Below are 20,077 nucleotides of genomic sequence, written 5' to 3' on the forward strand. Positions count from 1 at the left end.
CCTTTTAACCTGTTCTTCGTTTCTTCTCCTGGCTTTTGTTCTGTGGAAGACAGCGCCGCTGTCTGGAATACTTGGTGGGAGATGCCATCCTTACACACTAGTAGACATGCGGTGTGTAAGTTTATATGTGAGAGGAGGAAACGGCGAGGGCTTTTGACTCTGTACTGGAAGAAGTTATGTTTTGTACTTGAGTACATTTCATGTAGAAACACTGGTTTCTCATGAGGTGTTCTTGTGCTATTAATGTTACACATTAAATATAGTATGGCTTAAGAAGGCTTTTGTGAACCAGCCTGAGAACCTTCCATTAGAAATCATTTTCAACATTTTTCTCTCTCTGATAAAGTGCATTCCTTAGTCCAAATTACTGATTTAAAGACAAACTTTTGGCATATGACCAATTAATAAGTAAGGTATTACTTGTACCTATGATGCTAACAGATAAATGTCCACTTCAATTTACTTCAGATGTTATCAGTGTTATTCAAACATTGGATCTAGTGTGTTTAATCAGCATGGCATGAATGTGTCAAATGGGTACCTAATCATTATGGAAAAATAAAGGATTTACAAAATGGGGGCACATAAAATTACATTTAATAGCTTCAGTAGAACTTGTTTTCAGATTAGAAATTTTTTGTTTGTTTGCTTTTGTTTTTGGTACATGCCCCTAGCAGGAACTGAATCTGGGACGCTCTGGTCCGCCGGCCGACGCTCCAACTGCGGAGCCAAACCAGCTAGGGCAAGATTAAAAGTTTTTGAAGCATAATTTAATTTATCAGTATTGCCTTAAGCCTAAGCCTCTTATTACCCTAACATTATTAGTTATATGCTCCTGGTATATATTACTATAGAAAAAAATCTAACAATGTGGAAATGACGGTTATATGTAATTTATTTGCATCTTTTTTTTTAATCCTCACCCGAGGATATTTTTCCATTTTTTTGTTCAGATAGAGTGGGAGAGAGGGAGAGAGGAAGAGAAGGAGAGAGAGAGAAACATCGATGTGAGAGAGACACATCTACTGGTTGCCTCCTGCACAACTCCAACCAGGGCTGGGGATGAACCGAAACCGAGGTACGTGCCTTTGACCGGAATCGAACCCATGACTCATTGGTCCACAGGCCGACACTCTGACCACTGAGCCAAACCGGCCAAGGCTTATTTGCATCTTTTAAAAATATTATTTATTTTATTTTATGGTTTTCCTCACCATGTATCCCCCCCATACTCTCCTCCACCTTCACCCAACCCCCCTCATATATTTACACCTTTAAAATAAAAACATTTTAAAATTTGTTTAACTCTATAGTAAAATTTAAGTTTGTTAAGATAATTTATTTGTTTTTCTTTCTTTCCAGGACTATTTTTATCCAAAATATTTAGGTAAGTTCAAAGGTTTTTATTAATATAATGCTATAAATGGAAGGGAACTTAGATATGATCAAGTCAAATTCTCCACTTATATATTTCATCCAATACAATTTCATTAGCCTTGGGAGTAAGATCCCATTTTTTTATATGCAATATTGCTGTCCTTTTATTACAGTTACATAGAAAAGTTTAGAATAGTTCTTTAATTAGCATGTGACATTTTGACTTTTAGTCTTCAATATTCTATCTTTCTCATAGAGGCATTGGGCTAATGCAAAGTTATATTTAGGTCCATGGGTTATCTTTTAATGGAAGGAAAAGTCTCTGTACTCCCCAGAACTTATGGCATATATAATTATTGAAATTATTAACAACTTCTCTCTTGGCAACACAACTTCATCATTTCCTGCAGGATCCCTCTCCATGTTTTGCTTTTGTTCACAATTCTGGACTCCCAAGAAATGAGGTGTCATTTCCATACCCAAACAGATGAGATGAGTTCCACTGAATAGCAATAAAAGATAACAGGGTTTTGGTTTGCTTTAAGCAAATATAAAAACATTTTGCATTAATATTATTTGGAATGTTGTCAGCATTTCTCAGCAAGAAAAGTCGAGTATGATTTGCTCACCTCTTTCTGATGGGATTCTCTGTCGATCCAGCCCACAGAGGTGTGCTCGCTGTCCTCCTTTAGGCTCAGAATTCTCCCCATCTGTGCATCTTTCCACCTCACTGTCATCCCAGCCAATGTGAGCTGCAAGCCCTGCGGAATAGAGCAGTGAATTGTCCTTGAAAAAAGAATAGAAATGTACTCTGATACACATTAATGACTATGCAGCTTACCATTTATTAATATAATTTTACAAATACCTTTCTATAAATTCTTATTTCTCTATAAATTGGAGGGCTTAATTATAGTTTAAGGCTTTACTTTTGTTTGTTTTTGTTTTGTTTCTGAATATCCACACAGAGATGCCAGAGACCATCTTTAGATTTGGTATATCTCTTCCTTTCCCCCTTTCCTGTGGAGCCTTGCATTGAAATGATGGTATGTACTTATACCTACTCTTTGGGACAATGAACAGATAGGAGCCTAAGACCACTGTGTAGAAGACCCTTTTAGAGCCAAATGCTCTTTTTCATAGTCCTGAAGTCATTGCTCTTTCATTTTTGAGTGTCCACGATGGTCTGAATCTTGAGTGTGTGGTACATCCTGAGCCAAGGAGACTCAGCTGTCGCACCCAACATTTCATTTCACCCCCTCGTCAATGGCATGACCTCAGTTCAGTGGTATCTCTGCTTAGAACTCCATGGCATGACCCATTTCTGTTCAGTGAGCTGCTAGGTGTTTTCCAGTTGATTTATTACAATTCTTTTTGTAATTCCAATCCAACATTTCTCCTGCAAGATCTTAAAATTATGATAATCCTCTTATTTTCACTTTGACTTCTCTGTTTCCATTTTATTCTTCCCCTCACTTTTCTTTTTGAGCCACTAATAGCAGACTCAAGCAGTTTTATTCAAATTTGGAAAGGGGACACTATAAAAATTTTGTAGTGATATTATTTTTGTCTCTGAATATGAAAATACAACAAAATTGCCTAAAACTTCAAAAAACAATGCTACGTCTTAAAAGAACGTTGAGATATAGTTACACATTTATGAAAAATAATTTTCTTTTGTAATGTTATACATGACTCACTTTCTAAAGCAAAATCTACAGGTTTGTACTGTTAAAATGGAGAAAAGATAGAGTAATAAGACTATTTTAGCTTCTCAATTTTAGGTAGAAATTAGAATATTTTATAACTAAAACAGACAATATTTGGCTATTAAAAAACACAAACTTGCATTAAAAAAATGTAGTATTAATTAATACGTATTTCTTTGGTTGGTGTGTTGAACCTGTTTTTGCAGGTGTCAGCCCTCTGGAAAATACATACTTTTGTTCACAGAGTATATTTGGATAAAGATAAATAACACTTTAATACAACATTGTGTGTTTTGGAGAGTTCTTTAGATAAAATATTTTTTTCTTTTTCTCCCTTTTTCCTTCCCAACTTCCTCTTTGCTGGCTCAACCCAATTTTCTCCTCTCTTTGCCTGTTTTATTTGGCAGCATGGTAGAAAAGCTAAGTCTCAGATAAATAAATAAGATATAGGCTCTAGTCTCAGACCTAAAAATTTCTACTGTGTCAGGTTATGCAAGTTATTTAACGTTTCAGGTTCTGTATTTAAATGTACACTATGTTTTCTAACTTCAGAGCTATTGGGAATACCAAATAAGTATATTTATGGAGATAGACTTTTTATTGCATCAAATTTTCTTCAAATGTCAAGTATTTTCATTTAACCAACCCACGTATGAAACAAAAATATATTTTTTGTTATGGCTTATTTTTTTATTAAAACTTTATATTTTGGGTTGTATTTATACATCAGCATATTTTATGAATTCCACTGTTAAAAATTGAAAAGAAATGCTCTAACTTAAAGTTTTCTGTTATTTGATGTATGTATTTCGTAGGCCAGATTTTCCTACTTGATCAAAAAAAACCTTTATAATCCTGTCCCTGGTAAACCTAACAGTAATTTTATTAATTACCACAACCCATGCCCGGAGCTCCTTTCAGTGAGATAAGGATACTCAAGAGATTAGACCACTAGTAACCCATACTTTTTTGGACAGTGTCTAGATTTAGAGTTCTAGGGGTTTAGAAAGCACTTCAATCTATCCACACATCCCATTACTGCATTGAAAACAGAATTTAGACAGAAATATTCTGGATGTCTAAGTTGTGTCCTTTTCCTTAGAAAATAGAATAAACAATTCTACCATCCATATTGACCTTTAAAATATCTCTTGACAGAGTGAAGGATTCCATTCATGGGAGAGAAACTTCTTGGAAAGAATGCTAAATTCTGAGCCTAAATATAAACATTACACATAAATTTTAACTTCTATGTCTTACCAAGTTGGTGAATTAGCCCAGACTGCTGACTTCTCTTAAAATCATCTCAAGAGAAACAATACATTCCAGACATTAACAATAACAAAATAATAATAAAAAACAAAACAAAACAAGAAGTATGAGAAACCCATGGGTAGACCGAAGGCTGGCTTGAACTAGCATGTGTGTGTGGGGAATCAGGGTGTTGACTGCTGAGGCAGCAGTCAGAGAACAGCTTGGAATATTTTAAAAGTGATCTAAGCATTCTAATCAAGAAAAACTTTTAGAAGTAAACCCTGAGTAATAAGAAATAAGGAAAAAACAAAAATAGGGATAGAAATAAGTTAAATGGAAAACAAAAGAGAGATTAACAAAAGCAATATCATATTCTTTGGAAATATCATTAAGTTAGACTGATCTCTGACAAGAATAATCAAGGAAAAAGAAAAACAAGGAAACAGGAAATATCAAAACAAAGTGTAGAATAAAAATGGGAAATCCTAGAAACTCCCAACATAGATAAGATTTATAATCTGATGTTTTACTGGTGAGTTCTTCCACATTTAAATAAATCATTAAGCTCTTTCTTATAAAATTGTCCTAGAAAATAGATAAAAATCTATGCTGTGAGCTTATTCTAAGACCGGTGCAATCTTGATTCCAAAACCAGATAAACACAACATAATAAAATAAAAATATAATTCATTTTTATTTATGAATTAATTCTAAATGAAATTATGCCCAATCTAATGTAAAGTATATTAAAATAATATATTATGGTAAGGTAGGTTCTATTCCAGAAATTCAAGGAGGTTAACATCAGAAAATCCATTAATGTAATTCTCCACAGAGTTTATTACTACCTCAGTTCATACAGAAAAAGTAGTTGATAAAGTTCAACACTTAATTATGATTTAAAAAAAAAACTTTTAGCAAACTATGATTATAGGAAAACTTTCTGAGCTTGGTAAAGGTTAAATATAGAATAACCATATAATTTATCTTTCAACTTCTAATATTTTGTTAAAGACTAATAGTACACTAGATAAATGCCAAGTGAAAAAGAATAAATAGGACTGTCTTGGCTAAATTGGCAAGTATAGTCATGCTAATAATATACGCACACACACAACATGAGAGAAAGAAAGAGTAGAAGGAGGGAGGGAGGAAAGAAAAGGAAGGAAGGAAGGAAGGAAGGAAGGAAGGAAGGAAGGAAGGAAGGAAGGAAGGAAGGAAGGAAGGAAGGAAAAAACCTACAGTAAACATTCTACTTAGTGGATAAACTTTAGATACAGTCTCTTTATGATTGAGTGAAAGACTAGAAACACTTCAGCTTACAGATAATTCAACAGAGAAAGAAAAGGAAGAATCATGAGACAAAAATATATGACTGTCATTTGTAATTGATATGATGATATACCTAGAAAAAAGTATCCATAGAGAAAATATTAGAGCACATAAGAGATATTAGGTAGTTCTAAGTCTACCCCATAAAAGTTTGTAGTAGTTTTTTACACAAACAGTAGTCCAGTAGAAAATAAAATGTTGATACCATTCACAGTAGCAACAAATACCATTGAATATCTAGAAATAAGTTAGGAATATATAAAACCTCTATAGGGAAAAATTTTAAACTCAAATTAAGGCTATAGAAGATGAACTGAAATCATAGAAAAATATTTCATGCTCTTGAATTGAGTGGCTATAAAGAGATCAATTAATCTATATATTTGGAGCAATCCTGTTTAAAATTTCTGCTGGATTTTTTAAAAGGAATTTTGTAGTATTTAAATCCGGGAATAAAAGTCCACACATGCCTAAATTAACCTTAAAAATGCAAAGGAGGAGCCCTGGCCGGTGTGGCTCAGTTCGTTGAGCATTGTCCCATTTCACTCTCACATTGATGTTTCTCTCCTCGCCTCCCTTTCCCTTCCTCTCTCCCTTTAAAAGTATAAATGAAAAACATTTTTTTAATGCGAAGGAGGAAACACCTGATTAACTAATAATATACAGCTGTAGAAAGAAAACCACTTGCTGTTGTCAGAGGAACATGTAGACTAATGAACTTAAAGAGTTCAGAGACAGACTCATCTATATATGGCAACCTAATATTTGATAAAGATGATACCATATATCACTTTGTATTGTTTAGAAGATCATGTTGGGAAGACTGGCTAGGTATAATCAGAAAATAAATCTGGGTACCTAACTATCCCCAAATATAAGGATGGATTATAGGTGAAATAAAGACACTAATGTTAAAATAAAACTATGAAATTAAATAAAAACTGTATGAGAATATCTTTATAATCAATGACATGGAACAAAAAAACTTCAGATGCACAAACTATAAGGTAAAATAATTGGTTAATATGATTACAACAAAATTAAGAACTTCTCTTAAAAGACATAAAGGATAAGGTTAAGAGACGGTAAGAGAAATGAGATCATAATTATAAATCTTTAAATTTCTGCAGACCCACATGAACAATAAGTGCCTTTAGAAAAGTGGCTACTAAATAATAAAATATTCAGAGAAGGAAACCTCAGTTTTTAAAAAAAATGAGATATGCTTCATCCCACTGGAAATCAGGAAAAAAAAAAGTGATATCACTTTATTACCTATTCTGACAACAATTAGACAGCCAAGATATGGAAATTCTTATGCTCTGCTGATGGGAATGCACCTCTGGAGAGCCCCTAAGTTCATGCCTATCTGATGATCCTACAATTCCAGAACCCACTCAGAGACTATTCCAAAGACATTTCTTATGCATGTACTAATGAGGCATGCATGAAGTCTTCCACTGCAGGGCTACTTGTAGAGGTGGGAAATTGGGAGCAATCTGAGTATCTTGGGTAGAGAGGATTTTTTAAAATGGTGATTGCATGCCATGAGTAATGCTTTGCAGTTAGAAGCAATAAATTATATGTAGCCACATGGATAGATCATAAAAATTCAATGCTAAGGAAGAAATGTCCGACAGCATGATACATAATACACAGCCATTTGCAAAAATGAAAATTCATGGACACAAAATTATAAGTACATTTTATAAGAATACATACAAATGAAAATATATGCATTAACTCATTAGAATGGTTGCATAAGGGGTGAATGGGAGTGAAAATGCAGATAAAAAGGAATTTATCCATATATATATATTTAAAGTTTTTTTCTTTATTGATTTTAGAGAGAGAGGAAGGGAGGAGAGAGAGAAACATCCATGAGAGGGAGCATCAATTGCCCACCTCCTGTATGTCCCCCACTGGGGATTGGGCCTACAACCTGGGCATGTGCCCTGACCAGGAATTGAACTGGAGACCTCTTAGTGCATGGGTTGATGCTCAACCACTGAGCCATACTGGCCAGGCAGGAATTTATATATATTTAAAAGGCAGCAAGCAACAGGCTTTTCAAAGTAATAGATTGTATCATCAAGAGGGGATATGAATAACTGAGTCTTCTATACTTAGAAAGCAAACATTTAGATTTTCATGTGATGGCATCTTCTGTGCCTTAAAGACAGAGGGCTGTAAATGAATTTCGCTGAAAAAAGAAAATTTTGCCAGACTCTGGCTCTACTATAATCCCAGTAAAATCTTTGTTTTGGTGGCATTGGCAGTTTGAACTACTTTTTAGACTTGACAGATTCAGACAAGTAGTACTGTGGTGTCTACATCAGGTGGTAAAAAGGAATCCAATAGTTTGTCCCTAATGAGATCAACAAGGGGAAAGTAAATAGAAGAAGCGTGTAGGAATTGTTATAGTCTAGACCAGCGTTTCTTCCTAGGATGTCTGTCCTGACTACTAGAATCAAAGTGCTTTTTTCTTAGGCTTTCCTCCCTGGGGGCACAAATTTCTGTTTCTAATCCCATTTCTTACGAGGTCTTCTGCCTTCAGTTACAACAATTGTGACGTCTTTATCCAAGTCTCAACTTTCTACTCATCCTCTTGGACTTCCTTGCTTCCTGTTGGGCTATGAGGACGGGGAGTGGGAGGGTGAAGGCTGTAGATCACCCTGCTTTGGAGCAGCCAGGCAGCTGGCTAACTGCAGATTTTTATAAAAACATTATCACATATATGAGTATAGCCTTGTATATAAGGTGCATTATAGGTTATGTCTACTTTGTAATCTAGCCTAGGGTCCTAATCACATATGAAGCGTTTCACTTGGACCTCCAACCTAAGATCTTTCAAATTCCTGCTGTTATTCACTGTCCAGCGGTGCAAAAGGCGGCCTTCTCATGAAGGAGGAATCCTAGTGCAGTACCTACATTAGTTAATTCTGGGGTTGGGTGACTCAGGAGGAGGGACAGATGAATCTGGAGAAAGAATATTCAAGTCCTAAAACTGCTTACGTCTCATTTGGCCTTGAGAAAGAGCGTTATGTTGTAAGGTGTTACTTCTGTGGGAAAATATTCTAACCCATCATGGTAGGCTGAATAATGACTCCCCCAAATGTGTTCATGTCCTAATCCTTAGGCCCTCTGAATGTTACCTGCTATGGCAAAAGGGACTTTGAAAGTTGAATTAAGGATCTTGAGATAGCAACCTGTATTATCTGGGTGAGCCCAATGTAATCATAAGGGTCCGTGTACAAGGGACACAGGAGATCAGAGTAAGTAGTAGGTTAATTGACAATGAAGCAAAAGTTGGGAGTAATGTGAGGATTGGTTTATGAACCAAAGAATGCAGATGGCCTCTAGAATCTGAAAAAGGTGAGGAAATAGATTCTTTCTTGAAGTCTCCAGAAGGAATGCAGCCTTGCTGAGACCTTAATTTTAGACTCTGGATCCTGTAGTTAAGAGAATAAACATATGTTGTTTTAAGCCATGGAGATTATGATAATTTGTCACAGCAGCAAGAGGAAACTAATGTACACATTGACTTCAAATGAGCCTTTGAATCTATCTGTACTAAATTGTATCTTCCAAAATGCTGTATCTTGCATCTCACATGCTCTTCTGCAATGTCATCTTGCCGCTTCCCATTCACTGTACGGAGCGCATGCTTGCCACCTCTCCCCCTTGCATCTGTGTGGAACCTGGGACTGCTTTGATCAATAGAATGGTGGAAATAAAATGCCTCCTAGTTGGCCTGGCAAATTCCACTTTCTTCCTCTTGAAAGCTAGCTACCATGAAAGAAGAGCCACGCTAGTACCAGCATGCTAAGGGAAACTGCCCCCAGGAGAAGCCCTGCAGCACGACGCGCCATACAGAGAGGGATGCCAAGGAGCCTGAGCTGTCAGATGTGTGAATGCACAGCCAGCTCGGAGCTGGATCCTTCAGTATGTGCAGCAGAAACAAAAAGCCCAACCCAACATTTTCCAGAGACTTGACCCACAATTTATAAGCAAAATAGAAAAATTATTTTAAGCTACTAATGTTGGGATTTGTTTCTCAGCAAAAGGTAATCAAATCCATGTTTTTAGTAAGTTGGTGACTATCTGTACAGTGAAGTGATATACATACTGTTGTCTTCAGTGGCTACTAAGAAATGTTATTTTGCTGGTACTAAGTGACCCTTCATTACTTAAAGACCACAAATATTTTATCCCTGTTTTTTCAGCTGTTATTTCTGCCAGATTGCCATATCTAATTTCATAGAACGTAGTTGCAGTAAACCTGCTTTCCTTTGTGATATTGAGGCACTGTGCAAATATTATTATGTGAGTATCTATGCAACATTGAAAGAATTAGAAGTTGTCTACAGCAACCACAAACACTAACTCATTCTATTGATTTAATTACAGACACTGTCTAAACCAGGCTATAGTCTACAGATTTGAAGATAACTATAGGTCTCTGCTACAGAATTAAGTACATAGATTTATGTGACAATAAATTTCACTTCTGGCTTTAAGGTTCTTCTCCAAAGAAAATCTCCCATAAACCTATTTTTAATGATTTTATATTTTTGCAATCTGCTTTGAATGCTGAATCCTGTAAACCCGTAAGGGCATAAATAGTATACTTCTTTGCATAATTTCTACCATGACTTCAGATCAAGTATGCATGTCTACTCTAAAAAAAGATGACATTTTTTTTGTATTTACAGGTTGTCTTGGCTCCTTCCGAGCTGGATTATTCAGTGCTGCACGTCAGTCAGCTAATGGCTACCTTGACCTGAGGAGCTGTGTCAATGGTAAACACATCTATAATCAATTTAAAAACAAAACCAAACAAATACCTGCAAGTCAAGTACACCCATGTATATATAATGTTTACAAATTAACAAATGAACCCTAAAGGTTATGCTCAACAATGAGGTATTCTCAAAATGCATTTGAAAGAATGCTTTTTAGATGCAAATGCTGCTGTTTTATTAAAAATGAATTTTCTGCCGAATGTTTAAGTTCAACAGTGTGCCTGTTTACTTAGCTTTAGGTCATTGACTTCAGGTTTTTATTCCCAACAGCTTTATTTTGGCTGCAGTGGCATGTAGTGTGACCAAATGTTACAGTTGATTAATCGATCAAAACTGAGCCATGTTTATTCTTCTAACTATTGGCATCAATAACATAAATGTAAAAATCTTATGATAACAAATTAGTCTTCTCCCTCTGAAGTTTACATGGAGTCTAGTGATAAATCTGGTACACTGTCTGTCTCCGATTTCTCAATTTCCCAAGTGAGAGTCAGAGAGAAAGGTGAAATTGCAAGAAGGAGAAAGTGCAAGATTGGGATGTTTGTCCAGTGAATATTTTATATGCAGCATTGACATTATCTAGATATTTATCTGCATTTTCTCTAATATAAAGTTGGTTATGATTACATAAGTAAAACCACTTGACCACATATTTAATTCACACTTTATATTTCTATATTTTACCAAAGGACAGCAAAATAATTTGATAACAATTTCCTGATTAATCTTTCTATTATTATAATTAATACCTAATTTATTACTACTTTTCAAAAAACCTTGATGAATTTATGAGGACACTTCTTTGAAAAATTTGGTACTTAGTTTCAGCTAGGTTTAAAATTTTTTTTTTTTAATGAATTTTTATTTATTTATTTTTGTTACAGATATTTTACCTTTTTACCCCATTGGCACCCCCGACCCCACCCTCCCTTCACCCCATCCCCGGCTTAGTTGTCCATGTCCATTGGTCATGCATACATGCATATAAGTTCTGTGGTTTATCTCTTCCCACCTCCCCACCCCTCCATCCCCTCTTCTGAGGGATGTCAGTCTGTGCCCTACTTCCATGTTTCTGGGTCTACTGTATTCCTCAGACTGTTATGTTCATTATATTCCGTATATAAGTGAGATCATGTGGTATTTGTCTTTTTCTGCTTGGCTTCTTTCACTTAGGATAATACTTTCCAGGTCCCTCCATGTCGTCTCAAAGGATAAGAGATCTTTCTTTCTTACCGCTGCATAGTACTCCATTGTGTATATGTACCACAGCTTTTTTATCCATTCGTCTACTGATGGACACTTGGGCTGTTTCCAGATCTTAGCTATTGTAAATAGTGCTGCTATGAACATGAGGGTACATATATTCTTCCTGATTGGTGTTTCAGGCTTCTTAGGGTATATTCCCAGCAGTGGGATCACTGGGTCAAATGGAAGTTCAATTTTTAATTTTTTGAGGTAGCACCATATTGTTTTCCATAGCGGCTGCACCAGTCTGCATTCCCACCAGCAGTGTATTAGAGTCCCCTTTTCTCCACACCCTCGCCAACACTTGTTATTTGATGATTTGTTGATGACGGCCATTCTGACAGGTGTGAGGTGATACCTCATTGTTGTTTTAATTTGCATCTCTCTGATGATTAGTGATGTTGAGCATTTCTTCATATGTCTTTTGGCCATTTGTATGTCCTGTTTGGAGAGGTGTCTATTCAGCTCCTCTGCCCATTTTTTAATTGGGTTCTTTGTCTTCCTTTTGTGGAGTTGTATGAGCACTCTATATATACTGGAAATTAACCCCTTATCTGATACATCATTGGCAATGATATTCTCCCATACAGTGGGTTGCCTTTCCATTTTGATGATTGTTTCTTTTGCTGTGCAGAAGCTTTTTAGTTTGATGTAGTCCCATGTGTTCATTTTCTCCTTTATTTCTGTTGCCTTAGGTGATGTATCAGTGAAAATTCTGCTCCGTATGATGTCCGAAATTTTGTTGCCTACATTTTCTTCTAGAATTTTTATGGATTCACGGGTGACATTTAAGTCTTTTATCCATTTTGAGTTTATTTTTGTGTATGGTGTAAGTTGATGGTCTTGTTTCATTTTTTTGCATGTAGCTGTCCAATTTTCCCAACACCATTTATTAAAGAGGCTGTCTTTACTCCACTGTATGCTCTTGCCACCTTTGTCAAATATTAATTGAGCGTATTGCCTTGGGTCCATTTCTGGGTTTTCAGTTCTGTTCCACTGGTCTATATGCCTGTTCTTGTGCCAGTACCAGGCTGTTTTGGTTACAGTCGCTTTGTAGTATAACCTGATATCTGGTATTGTGATCCCACCTACTTTGTTCTTTTTCAAGATTTCTGTGGCTATTCGAGGTCTTTTTTGGTTCCATATCAACTTTTGAAGTATTTGTTCTAGTTCTATGAAATATGTCGTTGGTATTTTGATGGGGATTGCATTGAATCTATAGATTGCTTTGGGTAGTATGGACATTTTAATTATGTTAATTCTTCCAATCTATGAACAGGGTATGTGCTTCCACTTTTTTATATCTTCCTCTATTTCTTTTTTCAGTGACCTGTAGTTTTCTGCAAATAGGTCCGTTACTTCTTTGGTTAAGTTTATTCCTAGGTATCGTAATTTTTTTGGCGCGATGGTAAATGTTACCTCAAAAAATTAAAAATTGAATTGCCATTTGACCCAGTGATCCCACTTCTAGGAATATACCCTAAGAAGCCTGTAACACCAATCAGAAAGAATATATGCACCCTCATATTCATAGCAGCACTACAATAGCTAAGATCTGGAAACATCCCAAGTGTCCATCAGTAGACGAATGGATAAAAAAGCTGTGATACATATACACAATGGAATACTATGCAGCTGTAAGAAACAAAGATCTCTTATGCTTTGAATCAACATGGAGTGACCTGGAAAGTATTATCCTAAGTGAAACAAACCAAAGAGAAAAAGACAAATACCACATGATCTCACTTATTTGTGGAATATAATGAATATAACAGTCTGAGGAATAGGGTAGACCCCAAGACATGGGAGTAGGGTACAGACCGACAATCCTCAGATGAGGAGGTGGTGGGGGGAGGGAAGAGATAAACCACAGAACTTATATACATGTACGCATAAGCAATGGACATGGACAACAAAGACGGGGACGGGGTGGGGGGGAAGGGGAGGAGGGTTTCAGTGGGGTAAAAGAAAGGAGAAACGTCTGTAACAAAAATAAAATTGGAAAAAGAAAAAAAAAATGCTTTTTCTTTGAGAGTAACAGAAATTTCCTCTAGCTGACCTAAGCAGAGGCCCATATTGGAAGAATGGTAGGCACTCACAGAGTTGACTGGGAAGGCTAAAGAGCAGGTGTGGAAATGTGTAGGCACTAGGGACCACTGCAAAGTCTGGTGAGGAGAGGGAAACTGCCAATGACTAAAGAAACAAATGGGCATATCATTCAAGATAGTGATAAAGTACTTTGACATTTTATAAACAAAATCCTCTCCCCCAAGAATCACAGTACTCTGCTACCTGTTTTTTAATGTCTGAAAACTATTGTTTGACATATTTTGGCCAGAGTTATTGAAGGCAGGAGGATAAATCTGGTCCCTGTTAATCCATTTAGCCTAAATTGGAAGTCCCCCCCCCTTTTTATATATATCTATATTGAGGGTACTTTTATTTTATGTATCTTATGGAATTGTTTTAATGGTCAATAAGGTAATATATATAAAAAAAATCTAAATTACAGTTATGAAATACTGTATATATTTGCAGATATAAAAGTAATTTTCTTTTGCAAAGTAACTATAAAAGTTTGTCTAATGGACTCACTGTTTTATGAAAAAGTATCATTTGAAGGAAGGAGTTAGAATTCTTTTCATTTATTATAAGTTGTATGCACAGGATTTCTATTAAAGGGCATATTATTTTATTTTACCATGGCATGTGGTAAAAATTAAATGGATGTCTATTTCCTTTAGCCATTCCAGACCAGTGTAATCCTCTGCCATGCAATCAAGATGGATATATGAGCTGCAAAGATGGCCAGGCGACGTTCGTGTGCACATGTAAACCCGGTTGGCAAGGAAAGAAGTGTGAATTTGGTATGTACAGTAAACCCACCTGGCTGATCTGGAGCGACCTCCTGGAAAGTTTTCTGAAGGCTTTATCACTTTAAAAATAATTTATTTCCCCCTTTTTAGATATAAATGAATGCAAAAATCCCTCAAATATAAATGGAGGTTGCAGTCAGATTTGTGATAATACACCTGGAAGTTACCATTGTTCCTGTAAAAGTGGTTTTTTCCTACTTTCAAATAAAAAGGACTGCAAAGGTAAGAGTGGAAAGGGAGAATAAGAAGGTATATACTATGTGAGAAGATTTTTAAAAAAATTTGTCTTTCTTGTTGAAAGTAGTACAGATGTCGCCTCTTTTTTCCTCCCTCCCTAGGAAATTTTTGGAAAACACTTTGGTTATAAGCTTTATAAATGTGCATTATCATGCACTTTGAAACTTTGTGATATTACGGGTCTGCCTTCTTTCTAGTTTATTTTTTATAGGGTATTTTGTTATTTATATTTTATTGTTTTCTTACTATAGTTTATCATTTATAGAATATTTTCTTTTTTCTTACTGTCTATTTGTGTGCACACACAAGATTACATTTTAATACATAATTTTTAAAAGACATATGTTTTTATTGATTTTTTTTAGAGAGAGAGAAACATCAATGTGAGAGAGAATCATTGATAGGCTGCCTTCTGCACACCCCCTATTGGGGATTGCGCCTGCAACCCGGGCATGTGCCCTGACCTGGAATCCAGCCAGGATCTCTCAGTCCATGGGATGACACACAGTCCACTGAGCCACACCGGCTGGGCTTAATAAATATTTTTATTATGCCCCAGACTGTTGGTTCTGTTCGTGGGAGCATTGTCCCACACACCAAAAGGTTTCTTGTTGGATTCCTGGTCAGCATACAAACCTAGGTTTTGGGTTCATTCCCCAGTCTGAGCACATATGGGAGGCAACCAATCGATGTTTCCCTCTCACATCCATGCTTCTCTCTCTCTTTCTCTCTCTCTCTGTTTTTCTTCTTCCATCTCTAAAAATCAATAACTATATCCTCAGGTGAGGATTAAAAAGAAGAATTTCATTATATGGGGATGAAGTTTCAGTGAAAGTCCTTGCATACTAGTGTTTGCAAAATTGTTGCATATACTTTCTTTTTCGGACACTATACTATCATTTCCTATATTCCAATAAAATAAACAACTATACAAATCAATCCAGCACAATTCTTAGTAAGTACTTTTGCTGTATTTTATATTTTCCTGTCAGAAAGACCTCTTTAATTTCCAATATAAGCCCTTGATGCACCTCACTTTCTGTTGTGGTTTGTGTGGAAATGAACAATTGATTTTTTTTTTTACATGTAAGAGCACATCATTGGTCATGTCTTTTTAAAACAATTTCAGTCTTATTTCTGTCAATTTAGCTTTATAACAGTCATTTTACTAGTGTATTTCTTTTTTTCTTTATACTTCTCTTTTCCTCGAGTTTTGACTTTTTTCTTTTCGCATTATGTCTTTTTCATTAGACTGCTTTAACTGCCATAACTAAGTAAGTATAAGTGCTAGGTGTGTGGATAACTAAAAATGAAATTTCCGTCCTAAAGTTAAATTTTGCCTTTAGGAACTGGAAGTGAGTCTTTCTAACTCCTTCCTTCCTTCCTTCTTCCCTCCCTGCCTCTCTTTCTCTTACTCCTCTTCCTCTTCCTCCTTTTCTTCCTTCATCTCCTCAACCTCTTCTTGTTACAAGGTAAAAATAAATTAGTACATTAAAATGTAAAGTTTTCTTGGTCAACTTCATTCATATCTGCTTTGGTAAATCTACCAAATTGAATTCATAGTCAAGGAAAGGGTTGTCTCTCACTGCACTGCAGTGTTTGGTATAATATAGTTTACTATAATAATATTTAAAGTGCATTTAAATGACTAAAGAGAACTGTATTAACTAAAAATTTCTTCTAATTATATACCTAATTTGTGACCATATAGCTTTCTTGTTTGCCTATTTGAAGGTCTGTTTGAGCTTAGAAATTTAGAAAACCAATATCATTAGAACACCGGTTATAGAAACCAATCATAATGCAGGATACCATACGCATGCCATAAACAAATAATACCCATTCCTGCTTCTACTTTTAAAAACTTAAATAGTCCATTCTTCTAACGAATTTGTGACTTCTATTTTTAATTAAAATGTATTTATCCTTATACACTGATTTCATACATGTCTATGTAAATTATTACAAAAACAATACTCATAAATAAGAATGTCCCTGTTGACCAGAACATGTGTACTTCATTTGCATAGCTTTTTATCCATGATCCCTAAGTAATTAGTACAGATCTCTTAAAAGAATGTGTATACAACTATTACAATAAGGCCTTTGTCAACAGTGGATATGCTTGGATCAAGGTGTCAGTAAATATCAGAAAATTCAAGAATAAAGCTTTTCATCAGTCATTAGGTGTCAGTGTGGAGTCATAAAATCGGTGTGCTATAGCCTGAATGCATATGGCTTAAATAATTCCTTGCACTATTTCTCAGACCAACTAATTTAGGCATATGTTTTTACTTTCTTTTAAAAACATTAAATATTTTATTTTGAAGTAATTATAGATTCACATGCTGTTGTAAGAAATAATTAAAATAAAAAAGATCCCATGAACCCTTGTCCAAGTTTCCCCAGTAGTAACATTTTAGAAAACTATAGTACATTGTCACGCCCAAGAAAATTTCCTTACCACAGAGATTGATTCTATTATTTTTGTGCATGTCAATTTAAATAATGTCTGAAATTTCTGCTATCAGTAATAACCAAATGTGGAAAAATTAACTTTTTAGAGTAGAAAATACATTTTTCATTCTGAACTTGCCCTTCAGAGAGTACAAATGAGAAATGTTCACCTAGTATTAGATCTGCATTGAACTATTTCTGTCATTTGTTTTTGTTTTTGTTTTCACTAGTTCTTATCTAGTAACTAATTGCAATCAATACTTTGTCTCCTACTCTACCATGTAATGTAATAAATGCACCTGAAATTTCAGGAATATTAATTTAGTACTAAAGTTTGTATTGGATTAATTGCAGCTTTAAAAATACTTTGAGACCTTACTCAATCTCATTTTAAATTTAATTCACTTTTGAATATTTTAGGCAACAATAACGGTGTGCAGATTTAGCTATTGTTCATTTCTGAGGGAAAACATAAGACTAATGAGCCATCTCACATTTGTTTTTTTGGTTTTTTTTTATCCTCACCCGAGGACATTTTTCCATTTTTTTGCTCAGGTAGAGTGGGAGGGAGAGAGAGGAACAGAGAGAGAGAGAGAAACGTCGATGTGAAAGGAACACATCGAGTGGCTGCCACCCGCACAACCGACCAGGGCCGGGGACAAACTGCAGCCGAGGTACGTGCCCCCAGCGGGAACCAAACCCGGGTCTCTCAGGACCGCAGGCCGACGCTCTAACCGCTGAGCCAAACCGGCCAGAGCGTCACATTTGTTTTTTATATTTGTGATCATACAGAGTGTATGTACTATTTTTTGTTGTTGTTAATCCTCACCTGAGGATATTTTTTCCATTGATTTTTAGAGAGAGTGGGAGAGAGGGAGGGGAAGAGAGAGAGAGAGAGAGAGAGAGAGAGAGGAAGAGAAGAGAAGAGAAGAGAAGAGAAGAGAAGAGAAGAGAAGAGAAGAGAAGAGAAGAGAAGAGAAGAGAAGAGAAGAGGAGAGAGACAATGATTGGTTGCCTTCTGCATGGTCCCCACTGGAGCCAGGGATCAAACCAGCAACTCTTCAGTACATAGGCCGACCCTCTAACCACTGAGCACACCACCCAGGGTTACTTTTACGCCCGTATTTCAGAAATACGTATTTAGGAATACATATGAAGACTATGGTGGCCCTGACTGGTTTGGCTCAGTTGATTGGCCATTATTCCGTTTTGCTCCCACATTGATGTTTGTTTCTCTCTCTTTCTCTCTCTCTCTCTCTTCCTCTCCCTTCCCCTCTCTCTAATAATCAATAAAAAATAAATCTTTAAAAAAAAAAAGAATATGGTGAATCCCTTATCCCATTTATTTTCATACTGTAACCTGGTAGATAAGACAATAACTAAAGCCCTCTTTCTTTTACATAACTACACAGGAACATTGCAAACATCAATCAAATTCTTTATGTTTGCATAAAAGTATCATACTTGGTGAACTAAAATATGATGACAGATTTAATATTTTGTTATTCGCAGGCTACTTTGTTGTCTTATTTCATATATTAAACCAGAACCAGGAAACATAGATCAAGGGTTCTTTACTAGCATCTTCTGGTATGGGAAAAATTTTTTTTAATATATTGGTTTCATTTATAGATATGGACGAATGCTCATTGTGGCCAGACATTTGTGGCACAGCTGTGTGCAGGAACACCGTGGGATTCTTTGAATGTGAATGTGCTGAAGGGTACAGATACAATCCCACATCAAGGTCTTGTGAAGGTAGACTTGTGGTGGAGAGGGTGGGTTTGAACCCTGATTTGATATTAGAAGCATTGGTTCTGTTTAACATCACAATCAGATATTCTAAGATGGTAAAATCCATCTTATAGTTTGGTCAGTTAATCATTGGCTTCCTTCCAGAGTAAAAGCATGTAAGACACATGCTCTTTAGGTTTAGTGTTATGTGTTCTGATTGGCCCTCTAAGCTAAATATGAATTAGAGACCTCCCATGTATGATAAAAACAAAATATACTCATTCTCACATCATTTAACTAATATTTGAGGATAGAAAGAATTTCAAGCTGGAAGGCATAACATATATATACAAAAGGAAGGCAAGTTTAAAAATCATGTGGGTATGATTTCTAACAAGGGTAGTTAGAATCTTTTTATTTTATGCCAAGCTTTGCAATGATTTTCTGTGTGTGTATCGGTATGTCATTTCTTGTCAGACAAGAAATGACAAAATTCTATTATAATTAAATACACATAAAAGAAAAATCTAATTCTAACCAAATGATAACTGAGCTCTAGAAATGAGAGAAGCACTGATTAGTACTGTCAGTGCCTGTGGACTAGGAAGAGCCCTTGGACTTGACATGACTTCATTTGGCCAAGTGGTGCTGCCATGTGTACTTCAGGGAGCTTGGATGCACTTTATTACTTTAATCATACAACATTCTTTTTCACTGGTATCGAGGGATCACTAAGTTTTAGGTTCTATTTAAAGCATTTTTTGCTGTAATACGAGTCACAATTGGGGGAATTTTCAAAGATCTTATTGAGTGCATGCATCGAAAAGGTCAAGGATCTGAATAGCTAGCTCTGCAGGGGACCCAAGCTGCAGCATATTATTACAACTGTTTAAGAATGATTTTCTCCAAATATGGAGTAGGAACAGGGACCACATGGAAGATTTCACAATATGGGAGGTAATATAGTACTGGGGAGGTTTTGTTTGTTCTTTAAGAGAAGTTAAGAAGAAATAAACATATATTCTTAAATTGACTGCCACCATTAATTATT

At 35.7% G+C, this 20,077-nt stretch overlaps 1 protein-coding gene across 1 annotated transcript in view; it reads left to right on the forward strand.

Moving 5' to 3' along the window:
• The window catches only part of PROS1 (protein S), an 89,238-nt gene that overhangs the window by 36,844 nt on the left and 32,317 nt on the right, over positions 1-20,077 (forward strand). Inside the window, exons 3-7 of the mRNA XM_036243411.1 lie at positions 1,363-1,387; positions 10,388-10,474; positions 14,467-14,589; positions 14,689-14,820; positions 18,925-19,050. Of these exons, the coding sequence (XP_036099304.1) occupies positions 1,363-1,387; positions 10,388-10,474; positions 14,467-14,589; positions 14,689-14,820; positions 18,925-19,050 (493 nt within the window). The remainder of the gene's footprint in view (positions 1-1,362; positions 1,388-10,387; positions 10,475-14,466; positions 14,590-14,688; positions 14,821-18,924; positions 19,051-20,077) is intronic.

Source organism: Molossus molossus, unplaced genomic scaffold (assembly GCF_014108415.1).
Source record: "Molossus molossus isolate mMolMol1 unplaced genomic scaffold, mMolMol1.p scaffold_m16_p_5, whole genome shotgun sequence".
Classification (NCBI taxonomy): domain Eukaryota; kingdom Metazoa; phylum Chordata; class Mammalia; order Chiroptera; family Molossidae; genus Molossus; species Molossus molossus.